Raw genomic sequence first — 21,746 nt, 5'->3', positions numbered from 1 at the left:
ACTGACTTGACTCTGGGAAATAAATTGAAGCCATCACCAAAAGTAAGGGCAGGAGAAGGAGAGATAACGAGAAATAATAAACAAGCATCAGAAACAACAGCCGATGAACTGAACGCAACCCCCATCCCCTGACCCCCTGTACCACCGGGAGGGAGCGGGAGCAAAGCAGATTCCAGGAAGAGGGATGCATGGATGGGGAAAGTGTTTTTAATCTGCGGGTGTATTTCCCGCTGCCTGACTATAGTTTGATTGCTAAATAAGTGGTGGTGCTCAAATTAATTTGATGTTCTTTTCTCCTTCCCCAACAGAATCTGTCATTTGCCCGTGACCAAAATGGGTGAGACATCCCTGCCTGTACTTGTCTCACTGTCCGAGCCCTTTATTTTATTTTCTCCTCTCCTTACCTGAGGGCAAAGGAATGAGCAGGTGCTTGTAAGATGCTCAGTTACCCTCTGGCTTATACCATGATGCATCCTCTCACACACGCCACCCCTGCTACCCTGTCCATACCAAAAACTTGCCAAGAAAATCCAATATACACAGGTACCACCTTACAAGACAGAGAGATACCAGGACACCCACGAAGCACACTCAACAGCAAAGACAGGCCTACACACAGGATTAGTGAGCTCGCATCAAGGCAGGGAGGGACCAAAGGTGATGGAAGTGGAAGCCCCTCACACCCACAACACATCCGAAGTCCAGACCAGCCTGTGAGGCCTGAGAAGTAATGGGGTCCCATCCTCACAATGTACCCGCAAACCACACCATGCGGGTGCCACGGGATGATCTCACTGATGACAAACACCTCTCCTATGCTTTGGACACATCTGCTAAATGCCCTGACGCACACATTCCATGCAAATGCTCCCAAACACTTACTCTCCCTTAAAGGCTGCCGCCAGGGTCAGAGGGATACATCCTCAAGAGAAGGACATGAAAAAGGAGCGTTGCAGCCAGAAAAAACACACCCCACCCCATTCCTCGCCAGGCTGTGGCATGAAAAAACTGCTTACTGAAAAAAGCCGTCACGCACAAGGGCTGTCCCGCCCCTTGGGGACCAGCATAAAAGCCAGCCCAGCGCCTCTCTCCCTCACACACCTCTCCTGACGCCTTCTCCTCCGCGCTCAACAAGGTCAGCCTGAACCCCCTACCCCTCCTTCTTCTCACCCACCTGACCCGTCTCTCCCAGCACGCTCTGACCCCACCCTCAGCACCCCTGATGCCTCCCCACCGCCACCCTCCCCAACACCCACAACAGGCCTCCCCACTCCCTCGCCCTCCTGCACCAACACCCCTTGCACCCCACACCCCTCCGCTTGCTCAACACCCTCTCTTCCAGGGACCCTCCACACCACACACATGGCCTGCTACGATCTCTGCCGCCCCTGCGGACCCACCCCGCTGGCTAACAGCTGCAACGAGCCCTGTGTCACCCAGTGCCAGGACTCCCGTGTCGTCATCCAGCCTCCCGCCGTGCTGGTCACCCTGCCAGGACCCATCCTCAGCTCCTTCCCCCAGAGCACCGCCGTCGGATCCTCCTCCTCGGCTGCCGTGGGCAGCGCCCTCAGCGCCCAGGGAGTGCCCGTCTCCTCCGGCGGCTTTGGCTTCGGCTACGGCTTGGGAGGCCTGGGCTGCTTCGGTGGCAGAAGAGGCTGCTACCCCTGCTAAGGGCCCTCCCCACCACCCCGACAACAACTGCTAACACCCTGGAAGCCATGACATGGATTGAGGATGTGCCTCCATGTCGGTGCTGACACACAGGCTCGCTGTCCATGGCTCCTTCTCTCAAGGCACCAGACAAGGAAGCAGGGAAGGGGACAGCCCGGGCTGCCGGGAAACACGGCCCATGTACCTCCTCCTCTTCTCCCGCTTCCTTCTCTGCCTCCACCCTTCCCCTATGGACCCTACTCTCCACTGCAAACCCCTTCTCACAAGCCAAAGGCCACTGGGCACTTGTGCACGGTGGATCCTACTGCAGGGTAGGAAGATCTCAGAGCTCTGGCCAAATCTACTGCACGGAAGGGACATCAGCTGATGGCCGCTGTACTTCCAAATCAGACCAGCTCCCTTCCCATTGATTCTCCTGACTTTTTGCTTTTTTTTTCTTCAATAAAGTTCTCCTGCATCCCAGACTGAGACGCCTCCTCTTCATTTCTTCTCCCAACACTCTTCTAACCTCACCTGCCACAAAGCCAGGGCTCAATAGGTCATTGGGGTGCGTGGAAGAGGGACTGTAAGACCTCTCTTAGGCTGGATGTCCCCAGGAACAACAACAACATGGACCAGCATAGGGGGGCTGCAAGCCCGTGACACTTGCCCAAAGGATTGGACACACTAATGCACTTCTACCCACACCTCAGACACAAGCTCGCCGTGGCACCACACACTTAGAATCGTGCAAAAATTTAGGTTGGAAAAGGCCCTGAAGATCGTGGAGTCCAATGCTCTTCCCAAAGTCTCCCTGCAGATACTTGGCCTCTTTGACTGCACTGGTGCATTGATGCCTCCTGGTCAGCTTGTTCTACACCAGCACAGGAAACTCATGTTCAGCAAAGCTGCTTTCCAGCCTATCAGCCCCCAGCATGACCTGCTGCCCAGCGGTATTCCTCTCCAGATGCATTGCCCCCTGCTGAACTGCAGGAGAGTCCTCTCTGACCCATTCTCCAGCCTCTCCAGCTCCCTCAGAATGGTGCCACAACTGCCACGTGCCTCAGCCTCTCTTCCACATTTTGCTTCACCTGCCAGCTTGCTGAGGGGCCACACCATCCCACTGCCCACATCGCTGATGAGGATTTTGAATGGTGAAGGCCCCACAGATCCCAGTCCCGGCCTACACCACTTGAGATTTGCCTCCAAAAGGACTTTGGGCCACTTATCACAAGCATCTGGGCCCAGCCCTTCAGCTATGTTGCACTCCACCTCACTGGCCCCTTTGCAACCCATCCGTTCTCGCATGATCTACGAGGACCTCACGGGAGACACTGACAAAGGCTTCATTCAAGTACAGCTCAACCACGGACACCGCTCTCCCCTTGTGCAATACCCAGTAGCTTTAACATGGAAGACACAGATGACGGTCAAGCACGATTTCCCCCTCGAAAACCCATGCCGACCACTCCTCATCAACTTCCTGTCCTTCCTGGGCTTGGCAGCACATTCAGGGAAAAATTTATCCATTGTGCCCCCTAGAAACAAGGGCAGTCTCACCACACTCTCGTTTCCCACATCCTCTCCCTTCATCTTCTAAAAGACACGAGGGCTAGGAGCTCTCTTCCAGCCTTCAGGAACCGCTCCCAGGGACAACGACCTTTCAAAGAACATCAAGAGTCGCCTCCAAAGGACATCAGCCAGTTCATCCGCATTCCTAGGTGCGGCCCCTCATGCCCCGTAGACATCTGCACACACAGTCGCAAAGCAATTCTTCCTACCTCAATTCCCCTTCCTCAGCAACAAGCTCTGCTCGCCTGACACACAGCCTGCAAACACTCACCTCGGCTCCAGCGGGACAGGCCTGGCCATTCCTCAACCCTTCGGCACTCATCCACCACCACCAGAGCCAAGGATCTGCAGCCACGGGCCGCTTGCTTGCCTCCAACTCCCCTCGGAAATCTCCAAATTCTCTTCTGTCCCATCAGACACTGTGCAGAAAAATGGCTTCGCCCCTCGGCGCTGCCCCAAAGTAAAGACCACAAAAACCCTGGCTCAACACCTCCCCTGCCTACCACTCCCACTCCCCCTCTGTCTCTCACCACACTCACGACCTCTCCAGAAACTCACCTGCCCTTGCAAGGTGCCCCTCATCAACCACTGTGTCACACCAGAACCCAGGCTGCAAACCTGTGGCCCCAAACAGGGAAGGGCTATGGAGGGACCAACACAAGCCTCTGGGCAGCCGGACAGGCCTCCCGACAGCACAGGGCTTGCGAGCTCTCAACCAGGGCTGCCAGGACAACGGCCTGCTCTCGCAAACAGCCCTCCTCGGCCTGCTGGTACTGCCACCCCCAGGGACAGACCCAGGGGGACACAAGACCAAACACGCAGCCTCCTTTCTCCAACTACAACCCAGCAGCACGAGGAACTCCAAAACAACTGCAGAGCACACCCAAAAGGAAAGGCCAGGCCTAAAGACAGGCTGAGCAGTCTGGCAGCAGGGCAAGGACAGAGTGAACACAGTGGAACGAGAAGCCCCTCACATAATACACACCTGCAAAGCCCACACCAGACTGCCACAACTGGGAGGAAGTGGGGCCCACTCTTCGCAACGCGCCCACAAACCACAACACACGAGTGACATGGGATGACCTCACTGATGACAGCTCACAGTTCCTACGCTTTGCCCGCGTCTGACAAATGCCCTCACACGCACCATCAACACCAAACATTTGACCTCTAGTCCTTGCAGTTAAAGCTGCCGCCAGGGTCAGATGGACACGTCCTCAAGAGGAGGACATGAAAAGGGAGCCTTGTGGGGAAGGACAACACACCCCACCTCATTCCTTGCTGCTTGTTGCAAGACGCCATCATGCACAATGGCCTTGCCTCCTGGATGAAAAACCTCACAGCTCGCTCAGCTTCTCCTCACAGCTAGGATGCTCCAGTCCCTTCACCATCTTCATTGCCCTGCACTCGACTCGCTCCACTAAGTCCAAGCCCTTCTTCCACTGGGGAGCCCTCAGCTGGACACAGGTCCTCAGCCGACCCAAGTCTGGATCCCTGTTGCACTCTCCACCCGGCTGCATGGTCCCCATCGCACCTAGGGGGAGTCCCCATGCCACGGTCTCACCTTCCCATGGGGTCACCAACCGATCACTTGGGGGACGTCCCCAGGCCACCAGCTCCTCTTCCTGCAGGGCCCACGGCGACCCATGCAGAGGGTCTCGGCACCACCATCCTCCCTGCTGCGGGGTCCCTGCACCACCTGGGCACGGGACCCCAAGCCACCATCCCTCTGCTCTGAGGGCACACAGCAAGCCCCTACTCTGAGGTCACCATCCCCCTCACTGTCGGGTCCCTGAGGCACAGCATGGGGCACTGAGGACCAGGAGCACCAACCTGCCGGGACCCTGCTCTGATCAGAAGATGGGGCTCTGTGCTGGCTTCACCTTGCCTGGACACCAAGTGCCCACCAAGACGCTCTCGCACTCTCTCTCACCTCAACTGCGCAGGGGCAGAAAAAGAGCATGAAAGGCTCCTGGGTCGACACAAGCACAGCGAGATCACTCACCAATTGCCATCACGGGAAACTGACTTGACTCTGGGAAATAAATTGAAGCCATCACCAAAAGTAAGGGCAGGAGAAGGAGAGATAACGAGAAATAATAAACAAGCATCAGAAACAACAGCCGATGAACTGAACGCAACCCCCATCCCCTGACCCCCTGTACCACCGGGAGGGAGCGGGAGCAAAGCAGATTCCAGGAAGAGGGATGCATGGATGGGGAAAGTGTTTTTAATCTGCGGGTGTATTTCCCGCTGCCTGACTATAGTTTGATTGCTAAATAAGTGGTGGTGCTCAAATTAATTTGATGTTCTTTTCTCCTTCCCCAACAGAATCTGTCATTTGCCCGTGACCAAAATGGGTGAGACATCCCTGCCTGTACTTGTCTCACTGTCCGAGCCCTTTATTTTATTTTCTCCTCTCCTTACCTGAGGGCAAAGGAATGAGCAGGTGCTTGTAAGATGCTCAGTTACCCTCTGGCTTATACCATGATGCATCCTCTCACACACGCCACCCCTGCTACCCTGTCCATACCAAAAACTTGCCAAGAAAATCCAATATACACAGGTACCACCTTACAAGACAGAGAGATACCAGGACACCCACGAAGCACACTCAACAGCAAAGACAGGCCTACACACAGGATTAGTGAGCTCGCATCAAGGCAGGGAGGGACCAAAGGTGATGGAAGTGGAAGCCCCTCACACCCACAACACATCCGAAGTCCAGACCAGCCTGTGAGGCCTGAGAAGTAATGGGGTCCCATCCTCACAATGTACCCGCAAACCACACCATGCGGGTGCCACGGGATGATCTCACTGATGACAAACACCTCTCCTATGCTTTGGACACATCTGCTAAATGCCCTGACGCACACATTCCATGCAAATGCTCCCAAACACTTACTCTCCCTTAAAGGCTGCCGCCAGGGTCAGAGGGATACATCCTCAAGAGAAGGACATGAAAAAGGAGCGTTGCAGCCAGAAAAAACACACCCCACCCCATTCCTCGCCAGGCTGTGGCATGAAAAAACTGCTTACTGAAAAAAGCCGTCACGCACAAGGGCTGTCCCGCCCCTTGGGGACCAGCATAAAAGCCAGCCCAGCGCCTCTCTCCCTCACACACCTCTCCTGACGCCTTCTCCTCCGCGCTCAACAAGGTCAGCCTGAACCCCCTACCCCTCCTTCTTCTCACCCACCTGACCCGTCTCTCCCAGCACGCTCTGACCCCACCCTCAGCACCCCTGACGCCTCCCCACCGCCACCCTCCCCAACACCCACAACAGGCCTCCCCACTCCCTCGCCCTCCTGCACCAACACCCCTTGCACCCCACACCCCTCCGCTTGCTCAACACCCTCTCTTCCAGGGACCCTCCATACCACACACATGGCCTGCTACGATCTCTGCCGCCCCTGCGGACCCACCCCGCTGGCTAACAGCTGCAACGAGCCCTGTGTCACCCAGTGCCAGGACTCCCGTGTCGTCATCCAGCCTCCCGCCGTGCTGGTCACCCTGCCAGGACCCATCCTCAGCTCCTTCCCCCAGAGCACCGCCGTCGGATCCTCCTCCTCGGCTGCCGTGGGCAGCGCCCTCAGCGCCCAGGGAGTGCCCGTCTCCTCCGGCGGCTTTGGCTTCGGCTACGGCTTGGGAGGCCTGGGCTGCTTCGGTGGCAGAAGAGGCTGCTACCCCTGCTAAGGGCCCTCCCCACCACCCCGACAACAACTGCTAACACCCTGGAAGCCATGACATGGATTGAGGATGTGCCTCCATGTCGGTGCTGACACACAGGCTCGCTGTCCATGGCTCCTTCTCTCAAGGCACCAGACAAGGAAGCAGGGAAGGGGACAGCCCGGGCTGCCGGGAAACACGGCCCATGTACCTCCTCCTCTTCTCCCGCTTCCTTCTCTGCCTCCACCCTTCCCCTATGGACCCTACTCTCCACTGCAAACCCCTTCTCACAAGCCAAAGGCCACTGGGCACTTGTGCACGGTGGATCCTACTGCAGGGTAGGAAGATCTCAGAGCTCTGGCCAAATCTACTGCACGGAAGGGACATCAGCTGATGGCCGCTGTACTTCCAAATCAGACCAGCTCCCTTCCCATTGATTCTCCTGACTTTTTGCTTTTTTTTTCTTCAATAAAGTTCTCCTGCATCCCAGACTGAGACGCCTCCTCTTCATTTCTTCTCCCAACACTCTTCTAACCTCACCTGCCACAAAGCCAGGGCTCAATAGGTCATTGGGGTGCGTGGAAGAGGGACTGTAAGACCTCTCTTAGGCTGGATGTCCCCAGGAACAACAACAACATGGACCAGCATAGGGGGGCTGCAAGCCCGTGACACTTGCCCAAAGGATTGGACACACTAATGCACTTCTACCCACACCTCAGACACAAGCTCGCCGTGGCACCACACACTTAGAATCGTGCAAAAATTTAGGTTGGAAAAGGCCCTGAAGATCGTGGAGTCCAATGCTCTTCCCAAAGTCTCCCTGCAGATACTTGGCCTCTTTGACTGCACTGGTGCATTGATGCCTCCTGGTCAGCTTGTTCTACACCAGCACAGGAAACTCATGTTCAGCAAAGCTGCTTTCCAGCCTATCAGCCCCCAGCATGACCTGCTGCCCAGCGGTATTCCTCTCCAGATGCATTGCCCCCTGCTGAACTGCAGGAGAGTCCTCTCTGACCCATTCTCCAGCCTCTCCAGCTCCCTCAGAATGGTGCCACAACTGCCACGTGCCTCAGCCTCTCTTCCACATTTTGCTTCACCTGCCAGCTTGCTGAGGGGCCACACCATCCCACTGCCCACATCGCTGATGAGGATTTTGAATGGTGAAGGCCCCACAGATCCCAGTCCCGGCCTACACCACTTGAGATTTGCCTCCAAAAGGACTTTGGGCCACTTGTCACAAGCATCTGGGCCCAGCCCTTCAGCTATGTTGCACTCCACCTCACTGGCCCCTTTGCAACCCATCCGTTCTCGCATGATCTACGAGGACCTCACGGGAGACACTGACAAAGGCTTCATTCAAGTACAGCTCAACCACGGACACCGCTCTCCCCTTGTGCAATACCCAGTAGCTTTAACATGGAAGACACAGATGACGGTCAAGCACGATTTCCCCCTCGAAAACCCATGCGACCACTCCTCATCAACTTCCTGTCCTTCCTGGGCTTGGCAGCACATTCAGGGAAAAATTTATCCATTGTGCCCCCTAGAAACAAGGGCAGTCTCACCACACTCTCGTTTCCCACATCCTCTCCCTTCATCTTCTAAAAGACACGAGGGCTAGGAGCTCTCTTCCAGCCTTCAGGAACCGCTCCCAGGGACAACGACCTTTCAAAAAACATCAAGAGTCGCCTCCAAAGGACATCAGCCAGTTCATCCGCATTCCTAGGTGCGGCCCCTCATGCCCCGTAGACATCTGCACACACAGTCGCAAAGCAATTCTTCCTACCTCAATTCCCCTTCCTCAGCAACAAGCTCTGCTCGCCTGACACACAGCCTGCAAACACTCACCTCGGCTCCAGCGGGACAGGCCTGGCCATTCCTCAACCCTTCGGCACTCATCCACCACCACCAGAGCCAAGGATCTGCAGCCACGGGCCGCTTGCTTGCCTCCAACTCCCCTCGGAAATCTCCAAATTCTCTTCTGTCCCATCAGACACTGTGCAGAAAAATGGCTTCGCCCCTCGGCGCTGCCCCAAAGTAAAGACCACAAAAACCCTGGCTCAACACCTCCCCTGCCTACCACTCCCACTCCCCCTCTGTCTCTCACCACACTCACGACCTCTCCAGAAACTCACCTGCCCTTGCAAGGTGCCCCTCATCAACCACTGTGTCACACCAGAACCCAGGCTGCAAACCTGTGGCCCCAAACAGGGAAGGGCTATGGAGGGACCAACACAAGCCTCTGGGCAGCCGGACAGGCCTCCCGACAGCACAGGGCTTGCGAGCTCTCAACCAGGGCTGCCAGGACAACGGCCTGCTCTCGCAAACAGCCCTCCTCGGCCTGCTGGTACTGCCACCCCCAGGGACGGACCCAGGGGGACACAAGACCAAACACGCAGCCTCCTTTCTCCAACTACAACCCAGCAGCACGAGGAACTCCAAAACAACTGCAGAGCACACCCAAAAGGAAAGGCCAGGCCTAAAGACAGGCTGAGCAGTCTGGCAGCAGGGCAAGGACAGAGTGAACACAGTGGAACGAGAAGCCCCTCACATAATACACACCTGCAAAGCCCACACCAGACTGCCACAACTGGGAGGAAGTGGGGCCCACTCTTCGCAACGCGCCCACAAACCACAACACACGAGTGACATGGGATGACCTCACTGATGACAGCTCACAGTTCCTACGCTTTGCCCGCGTCTGACAAATGCCCTCACACGCACCATCAACACCAAACATTTGACCTCTAGTCCTTGCAGTTAAAGCTGCCGCCAGGGTCAGATGGACACGTCCTCAAGAGGAGGACATGAAAAGGGAGCCTTGTGGGGAAGGACAACACACCCCACCTCATTCCTTGCTGCTTGTTGCAAGACGCCATCATGCACAATGGCCTTGCCTCCTGGATGAAAAACCTCACAGCTCGCTCAGCTTCTCCTCACAGCTAGGATGCTCCAGTCCCTTCACCATCTTCATTGCCCTGCACTCGACTCGCTCCACTAAGTCCAAGCCCTTCTTCCACTGGGGAGCCCTCAGCTGGACACAGGTCCTCAGCCGACCCAAGTCTGGATCCCTGTTGCACTCTCCACCCGGCTGCATGGTCCCCATCGCACCTAGGGGGAGTCCCCATGCCACGGTCTCACCTTCCCATGGGGTCACCAACCGATCACTTGGGGGACGTCCCCAGGCCACCAGCTCCTCTTCCTGCAGGGCCCACGGCGACCCATGCAGAGGGTCTCGGCACCACCATCCTCCCTGCTGCGGGGTCCCTGCACCACCTGGGCACGGGACCCCAAGCCACCATCCCTCTGCTCTGAGGGCACACAGCAAGCCCCTACTCTGAGGTCACAACCCCCCTCACTGTCGGGTCCCTGAGGCACAGCATGGGGCACTGAGGACCAGGAGCACCAACCTGCCGGGACCCTGCTCTGATCAGAAGATGGGGCTCTGTGCTGGCTTCACCTTGCCTGGACACCAAGTGCCCACCAAGACGCTCTCGCACTCTCTCTCACCTCAACTGCGCAGGGGCAGAAAAAGAGCATGAAAGGCTCCTGGGTCGACACAAGCACAGCGAGATCACTCACCAATTGCCATCACGGGAAACTGACTTGACTCTGGGAAATAAATTGAAGCCATCACCAAAAGTAAGGGCAGGAGAAGGAGAGATAACGAGAAATAATAAACAAGCATCAGAAACAACAGCCGATGAACTGAACGCAACCCCCATCCCCTGACCCCCTGTACCACCGGGAGGGAGCGGGAGCAAAGCAGATTCCAGGAAGAGGGATGCATGGATGGGGAAAGTGTTTTTAATCTGCGGGTGTATTTCCTGCTGCCTGACTATAGTTTGATTGCTAAATAAGTGGTGGTGCTCAAATTAATTTGATGTTCTTTTCTCCTTCCCCAACAGAATCTGTCATTTGCCCGTGACCAAAATGGGTGAGACATCCCTCCCTGTACTTGTCTCACTGTCCGAGCCCTTTATTTTATTTTCTCCTCTCCTTACCTGAGGGCAAAGGAATGAGCAGGTGCTTGTAAGATGCTCAGTTACCCTCTGGCTTATACCATGATGCATCCTCTCACACACGCCACCCCTGCTACCCTGTCCATACCAAAAACTTGCCAAGAAAATCCAATATACACAGGTACCACCTTACAAGACAGAGAGATACCAGGACACCCACAAAGCACACTCAACAGCAAAGACAGGCCTACACACAGGATTAGTGAGCTCGCATCAAGGCAGGGAGGGACCAAAGGTGATGGAAGTGGAAGCCCCTCACACCCACAACACATCCGAAGTCCAGACCAGCCTGTGAGGTTTGAGAAGTAATGGGGTCCCATCCTCACAATGTACCCGCAAACCACACCATGCGGGTGCCACGGGATGATCTCACTGATGACAAACACCTCTCCTATGCTTTGGACACATCTGCTAAATGCCCTGACGCACACATTCCATGCAAATGCTCCCAAACACTTACTCTCCCTTAAAGGCTGCCGCCAGGGTCAGAGGGATACGTCCTCAAGAGAAGGACATGAAAAAGGAGCGTTGCAGCCAGAAAAACACACCCCACCCCATTCCTCGCCAGGCTGTGGCATGAAAAAACTGCTTACTGAAAAAAGCCGTCACGCACAAGGGCTGTCCCGCCCCTTGGGGACCAGCATAAAAGCCAGCCCAGCGCCTCTCTCCCTCACACACCTCTCCTGACGCCTTCTCCTCCGCGCTCAACAAGGTCAGCCTGAACCCCCTTCCCCTCCTTCTTCTCACCCACCTGACCCGTCTCTCCCAGCACGCTCTGACCCCACCCTCAGCACCCCTGACGCCTCCCCACCGCCACCCTCCCCAACACCCACAACAGGCCTCCCCACTCCCTCGCCCTCCTGCACCAACACCCCTTGCACCCCACACCCCTCCGCTTGCTCAACACCCTCTCTTCCAGGGACCCTCCACACCACACACATGGCCTGCTACGATCTCTGCCGCCCCTGCGGACCCACCCCGCTGGCTAACAGCTGCAACGAGCCCTGTGTCACCCAGTGCCAGGACTCCCGTGTCGTCATCCAGCCTCCCGCCGTGCTGGTCACCCTGCCAGGACCCATCCTCAGCTCCTTCCCCCAGAGCACCGCCGTCGGATCCTCCTCCTCGGCTGCCGTGGGCAGCGCCCTCAGCGCCCAGGGAGTGCCCGTCTCCTCCGGCGGCTTTGGCTTCGGCTACGGCTTGGGAGGCCTGGGCTGCTTCGGTGGCAGAAGAGGCTGCTACCCCTGCTAAGGGCCCTCCCCACCACCCCGACAACAACTGCTAACACCCTGGAAGCCATGACATGGATTGAGGATGTGCCTCCATGTCGGTGCTGACACACAGGCTCGCTGTCCATGGCTCCTTCTCTCAAGGCACCAGACAAGGAAGCAGGGAAGGGGACAGCCCGGGCTGCCGGGAAACACGGCCCATGTACCTCCTCCTCTTCTCCCGCTTCCTTCTCTGCCTCCACCCTTCCCCTATGGACCCTACTCTCCACTGCAAACCCCTTCTCACAAGCCAAAGGCCACTGGGCACTTGTGCACGGTGGATCCTACTGCAGGGTAGGAAGATCTCAGAGCTCTGGCCAAATCTACTGCACGGAAGGGACATCAGCTGATGGCCGCTGTACTTCCAAATCAGACCAGCTCCCTTCCCATTGATTCTCCTGACTTTTTGCTTTTTTTTTCTTCAATAAAGTTCTCCTGCATCCCAGACTGAGACGCCTCCTCTTCATTTCTTCTCCCAACACTCTTCTAACCTCACCTGCCACAAAGCCAGGGCTCAATAGGTCATTGGGGTGCGTGGAAGAGGGACTGTAAGACCTCTCTTAGGCTGGATGTCCCCAGGAACAACAACAACATGGACCAGCATAGGGGGGCTGCAAGCCCGTGACACTTGCCCAAAGGATTGGACACACTAATGCACTTCTACCCACACCTCAGACACAAGCTCGCCGTGGCACCACACACTTAGAATCGTGCAAAAATTTAGGTTGGAAAAGGCCCTGAAGATCGTGGAGTCCAATGCTCTTCCCAAAGTCTCCCTGCAGATACTTGGCCTCTTTGACTGCACTGGTGCATTGATGCCTCCTGGTCAGCTTGTTCTACACCAGCACAGGAAACTCATGTTCAGCAAAGCTGCTTTCCAGCCTATCAGCCCCCAGCATGACCTGCTGCCCAGCGGTATTCCTCTCCAGATGCATTGCCCCCTGCTGAACTGCAGGAGAGTCCTCTCTGACCCATTCTCCAGCCTCTCCAGCTCCCTCAGAATGGTGCCACAACTGCCACGTGCCTCAGCCTCTCTTCCACATTTTGCTTCACCTGCCAGCTTGCTGAGGGGCCACACCATCCCACTGCCCACATCGCTGATGAGGATTTTGAATGGTGAAGGCCCCACAGATCCCAGTCCTGGCCTACACCACTTGAGATTTGCCTCCAGAAGGACTTTGGGCCACTTATCACAAGCATCTGGGCCCAGCCCTTCAGCTATGTTGCACTCCACCTCACTGGCCCCTTTGCAACCCATCCGTTCTCGCATGATCTACGAGGACCTCACGGGAGACACTGACAAAGGCTTCATTCAAGTACAGCTCAACCACGGACACCGCTCTCCCCTTGTGCAATACCCAGTAGCTTTAACATGGAAGACACAGATGACGGTCAAGCACGATTTCCCCCTCGAAAACCCATGCCGACCACTCCTCATCAACTTCCTGTCCTTCCTGGGCTTGGCAGCACATTCAGGGAAAAATTTATCCATTGTGCCCCCTAGAAACAAGGGCAGTCTCACCACACTCTCGTTTCCCACATCCTCTCCCTTCATCTTCTAAAAGACACGAGGGCTAGGAGCTCTCTTCCAGCCTTCAGGAACCGCTCCCAGGGACAACGACCTTTCAAAAAACATCAAGAGTCGCCTCCAAAGGACATCAGCCAGTTCATCCGCATTCCTAGGTGCGGCCCCTCATGCCCCGTAGACATCTGCACACACAGTCGCAAAGCAATTCTTCCTACCTCAATTCCCCTTCCTCAGCAACAAGCTCTGCTCGCCTGACACACAGCCTGCAAACACTCACCTCGGCTCCAGCGGGACAGGCCTGGCCATTCCTCAACCCTTCGGCACTCATCCACCACCACCAGAGCCAAGGATCTGCAGCCACGGGCCGCTTGCTTGCCTCCAACTCCCCTCGGAAATCTCCAAATTCTCTTCTGTCCCATCAGACACTGTGCAGAAAAATGGCTTCGCCCCTCGGCGCTGCCCCAAAGTAAAGACCACAAAAACCCTGGCTCAACACCTCCCCTGCCTACCACTCCCACTCCCCCTCTGTCTCTCACCACACTCACGACCTCTCCAGAAACTCACCTGCCCTTGCAAGGTGCCCCTCATCAACCACTGTGTCACACCAGAACCCAGGCTGCAAACCTGTGGCCCCAAACAGGGAAGGGCTATGGAGGGACCAACACAAGCCTCTGGGCAGCCGGACAGGCCTCCCGACAGCACAGGGCTTGCGAGCTCTCAACCAGGGCTGCCAGGACAACGGCCTGCTCTCGCAAACAGCCCTCCTCGGCCTGCTGGTACTGCCACCCCCAGGGACGGACCCAGGGGGACACAAGACCAAACACGCAGCCTCCTTTCTCCAACTACAACCCAGCAGCACGAGGAACTCCAAAACAACTGCAGAGCACACCCAAAAGGAAAGGCCAGGCCTAAAGACAGGCTGAGCAGTCTGGCAGCAGGGCAAGGACAGAGTGAACACAGTGGAACGAGAAGCCCCTCACATAATACACACCTGCAAAGCCCACACCAGACTGCCACAACTGGGAGGAAGTGGGGCCCACTCTTCGCAACGCGCCCACAAACCACAACACACGAGTGACATGGGATGACCTCACTGATGACAGCTCACAGTTCCTACGCTTTGCCCGCGTCTGACAAATGCCCTCACACGCACCATCAACACCAAACATTTGACCTCTAGTCCTTGCAGTTAAAGCTGCCGCCAGGGTCAGATGGACACGTCCTCAAGAGGAGGACATGAAAAGGGAGCCTTGTGGGGAAGGACAACACACCCCACCTCATTACTTGCTGCTTGTTGCAAGACGCCATCATGCACAATGGCCTTGCCTCCTGGATGAAAAACCTCACAGCTCGCTCAGCTTCTCCTCACAGCTAGGATGCTCCAGTCCCTTCACCATCTTCATTGCCCTGCACTCGACTCGCTCCACTAAGTCCAAGCCCTTCTTCCACTGGGGAGCCCTCAGCTGGACACAGGTCCTCAGCCGACCCAAGTCTGGATCCCTGTTGCACTCTCCACCCGGCTGCATGGTCCCCATCGCACCTAGGGGGAGTCCCCATGCCACGGTCTCACCTTCCCATGGGGTCACCAACCGATCACTTGGGGGACGTCCCCAGGCCACCAGCTCCTCTTCCTGCAGGGCCCACGGCGACCCATGCAGAGGGTCTCGGCACCACCATCCTCCCTGCTGCGGGGTCCCTGCACCACCTGGGCACGGGACCCCAAGCCACCATCCCTCTGCTCTGAGGGCACACAGCAAGCCCCTACTCTGAGGTCACAACCCCCCTCACTGTCGGGTCCCTGAGGCACAGCATGGGGCACTGAGGACCAGGAGCACCAACCTGCCGGGACCCTGCTCTGATCAGAAGATGGGGCTCTGTGCTGGCTTCACCTTGCCTGGACACCAAGTGCCCACCAAGACGCTCTCGCACTCTCTCTCACCTCAACTGCGCAGGGGCAGAAAAAGAGCATGAAAGGCTCCTGGGTCGACACAAGCACAGCGAGATCACTCACCAATTGCCATCACGGGAAACTGACTTGACTCTGGGAAATAAATTGAAGCCATCACCAAAAGTAAGGGCAGGAGAAGGAGAGATAACGAGAAATAATAAACAAGCATCAGAAACAACAGTCGATGAACTGAACGCAACCCCCATCCCCTGACCCCCTGTACCACCGGGAGGGAGCGGGAGCAAAGCAGATTCCAGGAAGAGGGATGCATGGATGGGGAAAGTGTTTTTAATCTGCGGGTGTATTTCCCGCTGCCTGACTATAGTTTGATTGCTAAATAAGTGGTGGTGCTCAAATTAATTTGATGTTCTTTTCTCCTTCCCCAACAGAATCTGTCATTTGCCCGTGACCAAAATGGGTGAGACATCCCTGCCTGTACTTGTCTCACTGTCCGAGCCCTTTATTTTATTTTCTCCTCTCCTTACCTGAGGGCAAAGGAATGAGCAGGTGCTTGTAAGATGCTCAGTTACCCTCTGGCTTATACCATGATGCATCCTCTCACACACGCCACCCCTGCTACCCTGTCCATACCAAAAACTTGCCAAGAAAATCCAATATACACAGGTACCACCTTACAAGACAGAGAGATACCAGGACACCCACGAAGCACACTCAACAGCAAAGACAGGCCTACACACAGGATTAGTGAGCTCGCATCAAGGCAGGGAGGGACCAAAGGTGATGGAAGTGGAAGCCCCTCACACCCACAACACATCCGAAGTCCAGACCAGCCTGTGAGGCCTGAGAAGTAATGGGGTCCCATCCTCACAATGTACCCGCAAACCACACCATGCGGGTGCCACGGGATGATCTCACTGATGACAAACACCTCTCCTATGCTTTGGACACATCTGCTAAATGCCCTGACGCACACATTCCATGCAAATGCTCCCAAACACTTACTCTCCCTTAAAGGCTGCCGCCAGGGTCAGAGGGATACATCCTCAAGAGAAGGACATGAAAAAGGAGCGTTGCAGCCAGAAAAACACACCCCACCCCATTCCTCGCCAGGCTGTGGCATGAAAAAACTGCTTACTGAAAAAAGCCGTCACGCACAAGGGCTGTCCCGCCCCTTGGGGACCAGCATAAAAGCCAGCCCAGCGCCTCTCTCCCTCACACACCTCTCCTGACGCCTTCTCCTCCGCGCTCAACAAGGTCAGCCTGAACCCCCTACCCCTCCTTCTTCTCACCCACCTGACCCGTCTCTCCCAGCACGCTCTGACCCCACCCTCAGCACCCCTGACGCCTCCCCACCGCCACCCTCCCCAACACCCACAACAGGCCTCCCCACTCCCTCGCCCTCCTGCACCAACACCCCTTGCACCCCACACCCCTCCGCTTGCTCAACACCCTCTCTTCCAGGGACCCTCCACACCACACACATGGCCTGCTACGATCTCTGCCGCCCCTGCGGACCCACCCCGCTGGCTAACAGCTGCAACGAGCCCTGTGTCACCCAGTGCCAGGACTCCCGTGTCGTCATCCAGCCTCCCGCCGTGCTGGTCACCCTGCCAGGACCCATCCTCAGCTCCTTCCCCCAGAGCACCGCCGTCGGATCCTCCTCCTCGGCTGCCGTGGGCAGCGCCCTCAGCGCCCAGGGAGTGCCCGTCTCCTCCGGCGGCTTTGGCTTCGGCTACGGCTTGGGAGGCCTGGGCTGCTTCGGTGGCAGAAGAGGCTGCTACCCCTGCTAAGGGCCCTCCCCACCACCCCGACAACAACTGCTAACACCCTGGAAGCCATGACATGGATTGAGGATGTGCCTCCATGTCGGTGCTGACACACAGGCTCGCTGTCCATGGCTCCTTCTCTCAAGGCACCAGACAAGGAAGCAGGGAAGGGGACAGCCCGGGCTGCCGGGAAACACGGCCCATGTACCTCCTCCTCTTCTCCCGCTTCCTTCTCTGCCTCCACCCTTCCCCTATGGACCCTACTCTCCACTGCAAACCCCTTCTCACAAGCCAAAGGCCACTGGGCACTTGTGCACGGTGGATCCTACTGCAGGGTAGGAAGATCTCAGAGCTCTGGCCAAATCTACTGCACGGAAGGGACATCAGCTGATGGCCGCTGTACTTCCAAATCAGACCAGCTCCCTTCCCATTGATTCTCCTGACTTTTTGCTTTTTTTTTCTTCAATAAAGTTCTCCTGCATCCCAGACTGAGACGCCTCCTCTTCATTTCTTCTCCCAACACTCTTCTAACCTCACCTGCCACAAAGCCAGGGCTCAATAGGTCATTGGGGTGCGTGGAAGAGGGACTGTAAGACCTCTCTTAGGCTGGATGTCCCCAGGAACAACAACAACATGGACCAGCATAGGGGGGCTGCAAGCCCGTGACACTTGCCCAAAGGATTGGACACACTAATGCACTTCTACCCACACCTCAGACACAAGCTCGCCGTGGCACCACACACTTAGAATCGTGCAAAAATTTAGGTTGGAAAAGGCCCTGAAGATCGTGGAGTCCAATGCTCTTCCCAAAGTCTCCCTGCAGATACTTGGCCTCTTTGACTGCACTGGTGCATTGATGCCTCCTGGTCAGCTTGTTCTACACCAGCACAGGAAACTCATGTTCAGCAAAGCTGCTTTCCAGCCTATCAGCTCCCAGCATGACCTGCTGCCCAGTGGTATTCCTCTCCAGATGCATTGCCCCCTGCTGAACTGCAGGAGAGTCCTCTCTGACCCATTCTCCAGCCTCTCCAGCTCCCTCAGAATGGTGCCACAACTGCCACGTGCCTCAGCCTCTCTTCCACATTTTGCTTCACCTGCCAGCTTGCTGAGGGGCCACACCATCCCACTGCCCACATCGCTGATGAGGATTTTGAATGGTGAAGGCCCCACAGATCCCAGTCCCGGCCTACACCACTTGAGATTTGCCTCCAAAAGGACTTTGGGCCACTTATCACAAGCATCTGGGCCCAGCCCTTCAGCTATGTTGCACTCCACCTCACTGGCCCCTTTGCAACCCATCCGTTCTCGCATGATCTACGAGGACCTCACGGGAGACACTGACAAAGGCTTCATTCAAGTACAGCTCAACCACGGACACCGCTCTCCCCTTGTGCAATACCCAGTAGCTTTAACATGGAAGACACAGATGACGGTCAAGCACGATTTCCCCCTCGAAAACCCATGCCGACCACTCCTCATCAACTTCCTGTCCTTCCTGGGCTTGGCAGCACATTCAGGGAAAAATTTATCCATTGTGCCCCCTAGAAACAAGGGCAGTCTCACCACACTCTCGTTTCCCACATCCTCTCCCTTCATCTTCTAAAAGACACGAGGGCTAGGAGCTCTCTTCCAGCCTTCAGGAACCGCTCCCAGGGACAACGACCTTTCAAAGAACATCAAGAGTCGCCTCCAAAGGACATCAGCCAGTTCATCCGCATTCCTAGGTGCGGCCCCTCATGCCCCGTAGACATCTGCACATACAGTCGCAAAGCAATTCTTCCTACCTCAATTCCCCTTCCTCAGCAACAAGCTCTGCTCGCCTGACACACAGCCTGCAAACACTCACCTCGGCTCCAGCGGGACAGGCCTGGCCATTCCTCAACCCTTCGGCACTCATCCACCACCACCAGAGCCAAGGATCTGCAGCCACGGGCCGCTTGCTTGCCTCCAACTCCCCTCGGAAATCTCCAAATTCTCTTCTGTCCCATCAGACACTGTGCAGAAAAATGGCTTCGCCCCTCGGCGCTGCCCCAAAGTAAAGACCACAAAAACCCTGGCTCAACACCTCCCCTGCCTACCACTCCCACTCCCCCTCTGTCTCTCACCACACTCACGACCTCTCCAGAAACTCACCTGCCCTTGCAAGGTGCCCCTCATCAACCACTGTGTCACACCAGAACCCAGGCTGCAAACCTGTGGCCCCAAACAGGGAAGGGCTATGGAGGGACCAACACAAGCCTCTGGGCAGCCGGACAGGCCTCCCGACAGCACAGGGCTTGCGAGCTCTCAACCAGGGCTGCCAGGACAACGGCCTGCTCTCGCAAACAGCCCTCCTCGGCCTGCTGGTACTGCCACCCCCAGGGACGGACCCAGGGGGACACAAGACCAAACACGCAGCCTCCTTTCTCCAACTACAACCCAGCAGCACGAGGAACTCCAAAACAACTGCAGAGCACACCCAAAAGGAAAGGCCAGGCCTAAAGACAGGCTGAGCAGTCTGGCAGCAGGGCAAGGACAGAGTGAACACAGTGGAACGAGAAGCCCCTCACATAATACACACCTGCAAAGCCCACACCAGACTGCCACAACTGGGAGGAAGTGGGGCCCACTCTTCGCAACGCGCCCACAAACCACAACACACGAGTGACATGGGATGACCTCACTGATGACAGCTCACAGTTCCTACGCTTTGCCCGCGTCTGACAAATGCCCTCACACGCACCATCAACACCAAACATTTGACCTCTAGTCCTTGCAGTTAAAGCTGCCGCCAGGGTCAGATGGACACGTCCTCAAGAGGAGGACATGAAAAGGGAGCCTTGTGGGGAAGGACAACACACCCCACCTCATTACTTGCTGCTTGTTGCAAGACGCCATCATGCACAATGGCCTTGCCTCCTGGATGAAAAACCTCACAGCTCGCTCAGCTTCTCCTCACAGCTAGGATGCTCCAGTCCCTTCACCATCTTCATTGCCCTGCACTCGACTCGCTCCACTAAGTCCAAGCCCTTCTTCCACTGGGGAGCCCTCAGCTGGACACAGGTCCTCAGCCGACCCAAGTCTGGATCCCTGTTGCACTCTCCACCCGGCTGCATGGTCCCCATCGCACCTAGGGGGAGTCCCCATGCCACGGTCTCACCTTCCCATGGGGTCACCAACCGATCACTTGGGGGACGTCCCCAGGCCACCAGCTCCTCTTCCTGCAGGGCCCACGGCGACCCATGCAGAGGGTCTCGGCACCACCATCCTCCCTGCTGCGGGGTCCCTGCACCACCTGGGCACGGGACCCCAAGCCACCATCCCTCTGCTCTGAGGGCACACAGCAAGCCCCTACTCTGAGGTCACAACCCCGCTCACTGTCGGGTCCCTGAGGCACAGCATGGGGCACTGAGGACCAGGAGCACCAACCTGCCGGGACCCTGCTCTGATCAGAAGATGGGGCTCTGTGCTGGCTTCACCTTGCCTGGACACCAAGTGCCCACCAAGACGCTCTCGCACTCTCTCTCACCTCAACTGCGCAGGGGCAGAAAAAGAGCATGAAAGGCTCCTGGGTCGACACAAGCACAGCGAGATCACTCACCAATTGCCATCACGGGAAACTGACTTGACTCTGGGAAATAAATTGAAGCCATCACCAAAAGTAAGGGCAGGAGAAGGAGAGATAACGAGAAATAATAAACAAGCATCAGAAACAACAGCCGATGAACTGAACGCAACCCCCATCCCCTGACCCCCTGTACCACCGGGAGGGAGCGGGAGCAAAGCAGATTCCAGGAAGAGGGATGCATGGATGGGGAAAGTGTTTTTAATCTGCGGGTGTATTTCCCGCTGCCTGACTATAGTTTGATTGCTAAATAAGTGGTGGTGCTCAAATTAATTTGATGTTCTTTTCTCCTTCCCCAACAGAATCTGTCATTTGCCCGTGACCAAAATGGGTGAGACATCCCTGCCTGTACTTGTCTCACTGTCCGAGCCCTTTATTTTATTTTCTCCTCTCCTTACCTGAGGGCAAAGGAATGAGCAGGTGCTTGTAAGATGCTCAGTTACCCTCTGGCTTATACCATGATGCATCCTCTCACACACGCCACCCCTGCTACCCTGTCCATACCAAAAACTTGCCAAGAAAATCCAATATACACAGGTACCACCTTACAAGACAGAGAGATACCAGGACACCCACGAAGCACACTCAACAGCAAAGACAGGCCTACACACAGGATTAGTGAGCTCGCATCAAGGCAGGGAGGGACCAAAGGTGATGGAAGTGGAAGCCCCTCACACCCACAACACATCCGAAGTCCAGACCAGCCTGTGAGGCCTGAGAAGTAATGGGGTCCCATCCTCACAATGTACCCGCAAACCACACC

General features: G+C 56.4%; 4 protein-coding genes across 4 annotated transcripts; all 4 read left to right on the top strand.

Moving 5' to 3' along the window:
* Positions 1 to 1,362: 1,362 nt before the first annotated feature.
* Positions 1,363 to 1,671, top strand: LOC141954912 (feather beta keratin-like). The gene has a single exon (XM_074894962.1). The coding sequence runs from the start codon at positions 1,363 to 1,365 to the stop codon at positions 1,669 to 1,671; it is 309 nt and encodes a 102-aa protein (XP_074751063.1).
* A 4,936-nt stretch (positions 1,672 to 6,607) lies between these two features.
* Positions 6,608 to 6,916, top strand: LOC141954904 (feather beta keratin-like). The gene has a single exon (XM_074894950.1). The coding sequence runs from the start codon at positions 6,608 to 6,610 to the stop codon at positions 6,914 to 6,916; it is 309 nt and encodes a 102-aa protein (XP_074751051.1).
* Positions 6,917 to 11,850: 4,934 nt separating this feature from the next.
* On the top strand, positions 11,851 to 12,159 carry LOC141954897 (feather beta keratin-like). Its single transcript, XM_074894939.1, has one exon. It carries the CDS (start codon positions 11,851 to 11,853, stop codon positions 12,157 to 12,159), a length of 309 nt encoding a protein of 102 aa, XP_074751040.1.
* A 4,935-nt stretch (positions 12,160 to 17,094) lies between these two features.
* Positions 17,095 to 17,403, top strand: LOC141954888 (feather beta keratin-like). Its single transcript, XM_074894926.1, has one exon. It carries the CDS (start codon positions 17,095 to 17,097, stop codon positions 17,401 to 17,403), a length of 309 nt encoding a protein of 102 aa, XP_074751027.1.
* Positions 17,404 to 21,746: the final 4,343 nt, after the last annotated feature.

The sequence above is a fragment of the Strix uralensis genome, chromosome 1, assembly GCF_047716275.1.
Source record: "Strix uralensis isolate ZFMK-TIS-50842 chromosome 1, bStrUra1, whole genome shotgun sequence".
NCBI classification, from domain to species: domain Eukaryota; kingdom Metazoa; phylum Chordata; class Aves; order Strigiformes; family Strigidae; genus Strix; species Strix uralensis.
Note: the sequence above shows the minus strand (reverse complement) of the source record. Positions and strands in the feature narration are given on the sequence as shown.

What these genes read in the sequence shown, in the direction of transcription:
- LOC141954912 (XM_074894962.1), top strand. Translation starts at nt 1,363, where the DNA reads ATGGCCTGCTACGATCTCTGCCGCCCCTGCGGACCCACCCCGCTGGCT.
- LOC141954904 (XM_074894950.1), top strand. Translation starts at nt 6,608, where the DNA reads ATGGCCTGCTACGATCTCTGCCGCCCCTGCGGACCCACCCCGCTGGCT.
- LOC141954897 (XM_074894939.1), top strand. Translation starts at nt 11,851, where the DNA reads ATGGCCTGCTACGATCTCTGCCGCCCCTGCGGACCCACCCCGCTGGCT.
- LOC141954888 (XM_074894926.1), top strand. Translation starts at nt 17,095, where the DNA reads ATGGCCTGCTACGATCTCTGCCGCCCCTGCGGACCCACCCCGCTGGCT.